Consider the following 9,523-nt stretch of genomic DNA (forward strand, 5'->3'; position numbering starts at 1 on the left):
TTCTCTGTTCTTAAGAATGTTGCTTCCACGGCCTTCCTGTTATTGGGGAGGGATTCTGGGTCCTCTCTCCAGGGGTACTTAGCGTCCCAGTGAGACTGGTTGCTGTGAGCATCACTCTCCTTGAAGGTCAATCCCGCCTTTATTATCTCAAGTTCTTTTTCATCGGCCAAGGACATTTCTTTTCCTCCAGGTGAGCACTTTCCGCAACGACATCCTCCGCATGCAGGAATGCAGGCGGCTCCGACGCTGTCCCACTTGAGCCACTCAAGGACCTCCGAGCTGCATGCTGCTGTCCTAAAGCTTCTCAGATGTTTTTCCAATTCCACGTCTTCGAAAAGGGCGGGATGGGTTCCACTCACGATCTTGCCTAGGGGACCGTCCGATAGTACTAGGTTGCCAACTTTTTGTAAGGTGTGGGGGGCAATAGCCCCTTCTCTCACACTGATCAGCAGGTCGATTTTCTTCGGGCGTGTCAGATCCTCCAGCTTGACGCCTGGGAAGATCTGCTGTAGGCGTTCCGGCGTTATTACGTGCCTCACTTCGCATATAGTGTCCAGCCCATAGCAAATCATTTGGTGGTGCCTCAGTGTCCCCCTTGGGGTCCGTGTCTCTATTGTCACACGGTACCTCTTGGTTCCCTTCTTTTTCCTCACCTTCATCTTATCGACTCCGCTGATGGTTATTAAGGCTGGTGTGCCGACCAACCCAAGCTTCCTGGCCGCTTGGTGTGTGATGTAATTGGTGTCGGAACCGGGATCTACGAAAGTCCCGAGACTGACTCCGCCCTCGGCTTTGGCAGACACAAACATGAAAAGGCCTGGGTGTTCTTTCAAGTCGTCTGGGTCACTTTGTCCTGCTTGGTATACGCTCAATGTTGCTTTGCCTGTAAATGCTTTAAGGGTCTTGTTGAGGGTTTCTAGTTGACTGGATATGTCTTCTGGCAAAGTTTGTTTTTTCTCTTCACCTTTTTCTTTTCCAGTAGCGAGTTTAGCGGTTGGTTTTTTGGGGCACAGGAGGTAGTGGTGATCTGCTGGGGCGTTTCTTTTTCTGCATTCTTCCTTCCTGCAGAGGAACCTAGGAGTGCAAAGGCCGTCGGCCTCGTGGTCCCCAAGACACTTTGTGCACGCTTTTGCACTTCTTACATGAGTTGTCTTTTCTGAGAGGGTGGCTTTCCTGAAGGTTACGCAACTGTACAGTTCGTGTTGTCCACCGCACATTGTGCATGTCCTCTCCGTTCCGATGGTTGTTGCGCCGGCGTAGGACCTCTTTACGTTTTTTCGGCCTACCGTTCCCTCGTAGTTTCTGGGCCCCTCATGCTTATTGGCAAGGGATGACATCCTCGTCACAGTCATATCTTGGAGTAGGAAGGACTTACGTCTCTTTAAGAATTCCAGGAGATAGTCCATACGGTTGTCTATACAGACTCGGCGGTGAGGTTTGCTAGCGTATGCAAACCAGTCCATTCGCATACTGTGAGGGAGTTTGCATTCCAACGACCTGGTTATCAAAGGGTGGTTCATGGTGCTTTCGCACTTCAATTCTGCGAGGTCTGTCATTGCTCTTTCCACAGCCGTGATCAACTCCAACGTCTCTGCCGCTCGGCCCTCTTGTACATCTGGCCGGGCTTGTATATCCTCCAGGATTTCTGTTGCTGTGATGCCAATGTCTCCATAATAGCACTCCAGTATCCCAAAGATGTCCCCCGCATCCTTGGAATGCCCTAGGTCGAGTTTGTCCCTCACGTCTTTACTCAAGCTCTCTAGTAAATTATGTTTTTTGACATCTTCTAATCCTGTCGAGTTTGCCTGCGCTTCCATGTTTGCCCATTCTTTCTTCCAACGCCAATAGTCTCTTCCTCTCCCGTTGAACTTTGGTAATGTTGTCTGGGTGTATTTAACGTTGGATTGGGTACACATCGAGCTGGTTTCCCCCCTGGTGTTCGTACCGAAAGGCCCCCCACTACTTTGTTCCACACCAGGGTCTACAAAAGGTCTTGGTGATCTTGGTGTGCTGGTGAGGATCGGAGGGTGGGTTGCACTTTGTGCTTGCTCTATGTCAAGGTCAAACGTGGTTAAGGGTTTGCTGTTAGTGTCTTGTTCTACACTAAAGGCAGTTGGTAGGGCCCGTTGGTATATGGTGATTTCACTGTCACGATCTTCGTCTTTGTCCCATTGATGTTTCCATTTTTTCATCAGGTCTTCCTTGTCTTCTTTTAATGACGAAAGGAATCTCCATTTCTTTTTTCCATGTGGTTGGTAGTCTTTCCAGGTACTCACGGCGTTTCTGATTTCATCGAGTTTTTGGTCAAGTTTGGTACTTTGGTACTCCTGCTGTGCCCGCAGTATTGTTTTGTCTCTACTGAGTGCTTCAGTCTTGTCAAAAGTTGATTTAAACTCCGTAATGAAAGCGTCTATGTCAGGTTCTGCTTGCGTAAACCACAGTGTTTCTACTGTGGTGTGGTACTCTCGTATGGTGGTGTTTTTCTTTGCTAGGGCGTTGCCCTGTCGTCTCTTGAACTCATCCTCATCCATTGAGTCTTCCATCTCCTCTAGTGTTGCGGCATATTTAAGGCTTGTGCTAAGGAAGTTTTTGTAATCGATGAACAGTGTTTCTATACTTCTTTCGACCGGTTCACTCCCTGGTAAACTGGTCGTGGCGATGAGAAGGTGCATGTTTGTTGTGAGGACGTTTCGCGCTCTGGACCACTCCTGTTCTTGGTCCTCCAATTCTAGTTCATTGCCAGCCATCTTACTTTTCTCTTGGTTCTCGATCAGTTTAACTGAAAGGATCAAAGGCGGTTAGCAGTTGGGCCTCGGTAACAAGGTAAACGATACAGTCGCCCTGCGACGTCGATTCTTTGATGTCGTGGTAGCGGTGGCGTTGAGTCTCAGCAGCGTTGGCTAGTCTCCTTTGACGGCCAAGCGTTGACTCTTTGGTGGTTTGTTCGGTAACTATTGGCTCCTTTACCAGTAGTTGACACAGCTCCACTTTACTTTGCTCAGTAACTATTGGCTCCTTTACCAGTAGTTGGCGCAGCTCCACTTTACTTGCAGCTGCGGTACTTCTTTTGCCTTCAACCGCCCCGTTAGCTCGTCCTCGGCTGCTCCGTCGCGGTGGCTGCTTTAGCCCTTTGACGGCCCCGTTGGCTCTAAGCTTTTTGCCCGTTGTGGTGGCGTTCTTGGTGGTCCCGACGATGTTCTTCAACGACGGGCGTTCTCCGCTCGGCACCGTGTTCTTCGACAACGATCCCAACAACGGTTTACAACTGTCCAGATTTTTATCGGCTGCTTCTTACAGCTCAATAAACTACCCCCTGGAAAGGGCATCCAGAACAAGTATGGCGGACAACTCGAGTGTCTTTAAGAGGTTTTATTCTAAACACAACTCAATACACTACTTAATAGGTTGTAAACCGGCAAAGCATACAGGTTCTGATGATCAGTTACAGATGAAAACACACAAATAAGGGGTTGGTTATATATAAGAAGCGCCTTGGATGTTAAGGCTTTGATTGCGATTGCTTTGATGACGATCTCACTCTGATTCCGTACAGAATGCGCTGAATAACTGCTAGAAAGTTCTACAGTGGTTCTTACAGTTACCTAACCTTGTGTAAATGTTTTAGGGTTCCTACACTCCTCTGCCTCCATCTTTGGAGGCGGACACTGCCAGCAGTCTTCAGGGCTTCGTCACAGCCATCCAGGGGGAAGAGCTGTTTAGCGATACTGAATCTCTCAGCTCCGGTTTCCACAGGGGCTACAGCAGCTCTGTGGAGGGTGAGCCCAAAGAAGAAGAGAACGGAGAGAGCGTAGGAGTGTCTGAGCAGGGGCAGAGTGAAGAGGAGACGGAGAGAAGCACTGACAGTCAAAATGTGATGGATGAAGAAGAAGAGAAGGCAGTAGATGAGTCACAGGAAATAGCAGGAGGACATGATGAACAGAGCACAGAAGGAGAGGAAGAGACCAATGGGAGAGGGACCCATGATGGAAAATGCTGTGAAGAGAAGCCTGACAAGTGTGACCCACAGAAGGGTGAGAAACAAAGGTTTAAGATTTTTTTAAATATATTCATAACTTGGTAAACATAAACAGAGGCATTTTAATGGAGTTGAAAAAAGTAACAAAAACTACCTCATAATATTAGAAAATCGCAGACATATATCACAAAATACAATATGAAGACACAATTCAACAGTTATAAATGATGTTCTGAACTTTTAAGTGGAGCATTTTGGAGCCTGATGCTGCTCTTAATAATAAAGAAATGAGCCATTGTAGAAGGTGCAAAACTGACTGCAGTTGATTTTGTTGATGCATTTTTGCTTATTGAGCTGATGAAATGTCATTTCTATTGTCCCCCATATATGTGTGGGGTTACATTAATACATTCATTTTAATCAATTGCTCATAATAAAAACATTGAAATGGATTTGTTCTGTAGATCCAGAGAAGGAGATAAAGCTCAGAGTATCTTCATAGTTGTGGCACAGTCTCAGTTTATTGGAGGACACTAACAGGTGAGCTCTCTCCCTGAAAGTCACATGTATTAGCAGCCCTAATTAGCTGCTAATACATTACTGAGGGGTAAAGCTTGAGTCACTTGTTTCTGAAACACTAAAATGATAATTGTCCGTCTGTTTCAGAGCTCATGCAACACTTGATGATGTGCTGCAGCAGTTTGAGAAGAAGGAGGAGGGCACCACATAGAGTCCTGGGCTCCGGTACGTAAATCTACAGTCCAGGCGAGTACAGAGTTAATGGTTGGGTTAAGTGATATAAAGGACATCAGCAGACAAATGGACTGATGGCAGGATACAATGACATCAGTAATCAATGAAACACATTTTCATTCATAGTTGATGTCAACACTTGAGCAACTGGATTCTTTTCATCACAGAAAATACTAATACTTACTCAGATTATAACATTGACACATCAAACTGGAGGCTAAGTCTAATACATTGATTAAACACTCATCTACAGTATAACACAGGTCTTTTTGAGATTCTTGTTTGATGCCATCAGTGGAATAAGTGCAGTTAAGCAGCAAGTCAAAGCTTAATTTCTTTTATTTGAGATAATTTCTGTTTGTGTTGTGTTTTTTATTACAGGATTCTTGGTGCACGCCCAGACTCTTTGCAAAACAACAAATAAAAACAAGGTGTGTGTGGAAGTTTAGCTGCATTTTGTTTCAGGTGTTTGAATTTCCACTGACGTTTTGATAATGTTGTTACTAATTTGTTGCTTCATGCAAGGTTTGTTGTTCTGAAAGAGTTCACTTGAAAAGTTTCCAATATATGTTTAGGCCAGAGTATTAATTATTTGAAAATGTTATGAAAAATAGATACTCAAATTCCTTTGTACATCAGGTGAAGGTATTAGCTCCACCTAGAGGTTTCATCAGGTTCTAACATTAGAAGCATCTGAATTAAATGAAGGTAAACAAAAATACTGTTTGGAAAAAGTGTTTATTTACATTATGCTCTTTTTAAAGATGCAGAAAAATACATAAAAAATACAGCTCCTTTCAATCTCCTTTTTCTGACAGCCCAAAAGAGAGTGAGCAGTTACCAAACTTCAGTTCTCAGTCAGAAAATGCTGCTTAACAGTGAGATAAAGCAACAGACATATTACAGAGCTAACAATGACTTAAGCATGCATATAGTTTATAAGACAAGCCTTTCTCTTCTTTTCGTGTCACCGCTGGTAGAGCCTCTATGCAAAGTTCACATGGCACAGTCGAAAAATACCCTTAAAATATCCCTTTAACTGCATCAATTTACATCACATCTGTATCAGAAATGAATATAAGGCCGATATATCCGCAAACATCTGGTACAAATGTGGTGGTCATGAGGAGTTTGATCCTGCAGTGAATTCCGTTTGTTAGTCCAGCTCAGAACAAGCAGAGAAGCATCTGCATCCAGAAACACTCGTCCCGTCGACAGGCTCAGCCTTACATCACAAGACGAACATTGCCTTTCCTGTCCTGCTCTACTAAAAACAGATGCTGCAGGACCTTTAGCTTAGCGTCGCTCACCTTCATCTTCAGTAGCTTCATCTTCTGCACGTTGAGGGATCCACTACAGGGGACAGGAAGGAAAGATAGACAGGTTATGCATGTTCATTTTGATGGAAAGACAGATCCATATTTGAAAAAAAAAAAAAAAAGGATTAATTACCAACACCGTATATATATTATCTATAAAATATAACTGTTACATTATTGTGCTCTAACCTGTTTTTGCTGAAGTGCTGCTGCAGCTGCTGGTAGAATATATTGAGGTCGGCCAGCTTGATGCTGGAGCGTATGCTGGAAGGAACAGCCTCCAACATGGCGTCACTCACCTCCTTATATTCACAGCCTGTGGACAAGTCAAACTCAGTCAGATAACAGCAGCTAAAATGTAAGCTGGATAAGTATGTTCCACCTGATGTCATTGTCTTTGTTTTCTTTGTATTAGTATTTAGAATAAAGTAAAAGAAGAGAAGGTAACAGACTTACTCGAGGGCTTACTTGCTGGTGCTGCTACAGCAGCAGGCGCCTGGAGGAAGAAGATTTATAATGTCAGTTACACACCAGTTCACACCAGAATGCCCAGTGTAAGGTTGTGTGATAGTATTGAAGCAGATGGTAACAACAGTTGATATCCCCCCCCCCTCATTTATTCTTTAATGGAAACATAACAGTATGAAGTGGTAACCTGAGAGTGGAGTGTCTCACCTCTGGAGTGGTCTGACTGAGCGCTGAAGCCAGGAGCAGCTCCACTGACTCTCGCTCTGACTCTGTCAGTGGCTGAACCTGCAGCAAGTTGACAATGACACAGTCAGTTGTTACATGGTATATCAGGGCACGTTACTGTTTGTGTGCGACTGGTTGGTTATGTGGTTACTCACCTCCACGTCAGCAGTCTGCTGGACATTTTGGATCACCTTCATGACACTGTCGAGGTTGTTTCTGATGGCGTCCATGGACTCTTTTTGTGTAGCTGCAATCTCTTTCACCTGAGAGCTCAATGCTGCATGCTTGGCCTTCAGGCTCCTCAGGTTCTCCAGCACCACGGCTGGGTTCTCCTGCAGGAAAATATCAATCAATAGTTAATAGAGACTCAATGTAAAAGCACCCAGTCTCACATGTGTAGTCAATTGTACACCGTTTTTTTTATTATTATTTATTGACAAACTGAGAATGTAGATTTGAAACTCGATTTACGAGATTTATCTTTTCATATTAGGGAGAAAATGTTGAAAAACCACACAATTTACTCTATGTATGCGTGTTTGTACACAAATGACAAAACCTCCCAGCATCTCCTATGTTTAGATTAAGGGTTAATATATCTATATCTATAATACCTATATAATTGGTATAATGCTTTCGAACTACACTTGGTAATTTGTTTCCTGCAGGTTGCACATGATGTCTTTGGTTCAATGAATGTAAAAGCAGAGGTAATTTAGTTTTCACCTCAGCAGAACCTCCATTCTCCGCAGTGCTGTTTATGAAGTCCAGCTTCAGCCGCTTCTCGATGTATTCCAGGTCAGCCTGTGACTTCTGGAACTGCAAAGACGCCAAACTGTGACTGAGTGCAGGACAATCTCTAGACAGAGTTTAGTGACAAGAAAAACACTTATGCATGTACCGGTTTCTGTTAACTCCATTTGAAGGCTATTTTCAATCACTATCTAATGACTGAGCAGCTGATCTCTGCAGTTTTCAGTTGCTTTGACAATACTATTGCACTGCTAGCTGCAGTGATACAGTAGTGCAATGAAGTCAGAGCACCTGCCAACAGCTGAAACTTTTCCCTTGTTGCAAGGTCCAGAAAATACATTCTCTGTGGAGTTGTGGGTTAAGAGCAGGGGCAAAGAAGAATGAGTAATTACATTAATACATTAATCCAGGAATTTGAGGAAATAACCCTGAAAATAACTGATTGCCTGTGGGCAATACTTTCAGAACAAGCTATTATTTTTATGCTGAATACATAAGGATTTTTTTTTTAGCAGCATACAAAGTGGTTGATTGTTAATTCAATGCTAACCAGACAAGTTATCGTCTAAACTAGGGCTGAACAATTTAGTATAAATATCTAATTACGATTATTGTTGACAGGAATTTTGATTGTGATATGAGAGGGAATGGTACTTTATACATACTATGAATATGTGTGTAGGTCTGGACAATATTTTATCTGAAGTCGATAGCATTCCGATTAATTAGTCTGAACGGTTAATGGATGAACTAATGAATTAATAGGCCCTTTATTTCAATGTGTTGGTTTGATTTTAAGGCTGATTCATACACTGTTACGATCCATATAACAAATGACGTCATACGTCCATGTCAACAACAGTACCGGTGTCATCTGCATGCAGTGCAAAAATATTGGGATATTTGTGGATCAACAGAAAATTCTCCAGGTGAGAAAAATACATATATTGGAATGTGGGATCAGGAACACAAGCCAATTTACTGGGGTGTCAGGATGTTGGTGGTGATTGATATTGAGATTTGTTAATTGTTTCAACTATTGTTGATTCGTTATGAGATTTATAAAAGTGTTTCACGTTTTGTGAATGTGTTTTTAAAAATGTAAATCTGTTGCACACTTTTACGAGTTTGCACTTCCAGGCCACCGTAGACGAAAGACCCCTGGTCCATTTTGCGCCTGGTCAAAATTCACAGTTTCACATTTTCGACGTGCTTTGGCGCAACATCTGCTGCTTTGTTGAGAAGCTGACAACTCCCCGCAGAAAACGGCATTAAACCAGTTCTCTGCTCCCCACATTACGTCATTACAGACGGTTGTTGACGTTGAACCCGGACTGTAAACAGCTCACACTACAGTCAGTACCATGTTGTGCTAGTTAGCTGGAATGCTGTACCGCTGGGTGAAACACTTGAAGCTCTGTGACCGAGCATTAAATTGTCAACGTGACAAAGAGAAACTCGCCATAACAAGGACTGTCGTGACGTGTCCCTTCTTGACTAAACTATAGACAAGTAAAGAGTCGCCGATAGTTCTGTTAAAGTGCACGACGTCGTCAGAATTCAACACATTCAGTAAAAATACAATATTTTTCACAGCGCTCACCATCACCTCCAGCTTATCAACTGTTGACTCCATGTTGAACAGTTTTCAGCCTGAAGCGGGCTCTGTGATTGGTCAGCGCTCAGGGTTGGCGAACGCTGATTGGTCAGATCTGTGTCGGTGGCTCGCGCGCATGGATGTATGATAAGAACTGGATAGAGCACCGCCCCCTCTGCTTTGAAGACAATGTTGTCCTGGTGGCTACACTGGGTACTGCAAGAAGAAATACTCAATGGGCCCAAAAAGCAATTTTCCCATTGAGCACAATAGTATAAGAGACGCCTGTGTCCACAGGACACCTCGAGACATGGACACAGGCTTTAATACATCTTTATATTCTATATTTTGAATTCGCGGAGTTTCATATGTGTAAACCTTCCTAAATGCCATAAAAAGCCCAGACAAATCTTATTTGTCTTAATCTTAATC

The 9,523-nt window shown here is 43.5% G+C and overlaps 1 protein-coding gene across 1 annotated transcript; it reads right to left on the minus strand.

Moving 5' to 3' along the window:
* Nucleotides 1–5,448: 5,448 nt before the first annotated feature.
* ska2 (spindle and kinetochore associated complex subunit 2) lies at nucleotides 5,449–9,132 on the minus strand. Its single transcript, XM_083889132.1, has 7 exons — nucleotides 9,098–9,132; nucleotides 7,468–7,560; nucleotides 6,897–7,073; nucleotides 6,724–6,801; nucleotides 6,505–6,544; nucleotides 6,238–6,364; nucleotides 5,449–6,082 (listed from the first exon to the last, which is right to left on the minus strand). The coding sequence occupies exons 1-7, from the start codon at nucleotides 9,128–9,130 to the stop codon at nucleotides 5,956–5,958; spliced, it is 675 nt and encodes a 224-aa protein (XP_083745258.1). The 5' UTR covers nucleotides 9,131–9,132; the 3' UTR covers nucleotides 5,449–5,955.
* Nucleotides 9,133–9,523: the final 391 nt, after the last annotated feature.

The sequence above is a fragment of the Microchirus variegatus genome, assembly GCF_963457635.1.
Source record: "Microchirus variegatus genome assembly, chromosome: 5".
NCBI lineage: Eukaryota > Metazoa > Chordata > Actinopteri > Pleuronectiformes > Soleidae > Microchirus > Microchirus variegatus.

Coding starts and splice junctions, on each gene's coding strand:
- ska2 (XM_083889132.1), bottom strand. CDS start 9,130: ATGGAGTCAACAGTTGATAAGCTGGAGGTGATG. Junction 6,802..6,896: donor AGCAGACTGCTGACGTGGAG/GTGAGTAACCAC, acceptor AACTTGCTGCAG/GTTCAGCCACTGACAGAGTC. Junction 6,083..6,237: donor CAGCACTTCAGCAAAAACAG/GTTAGAGCACAA, acceptor TGTCCCCTGTAG/TGGATCCCTCAACGTGCAGA.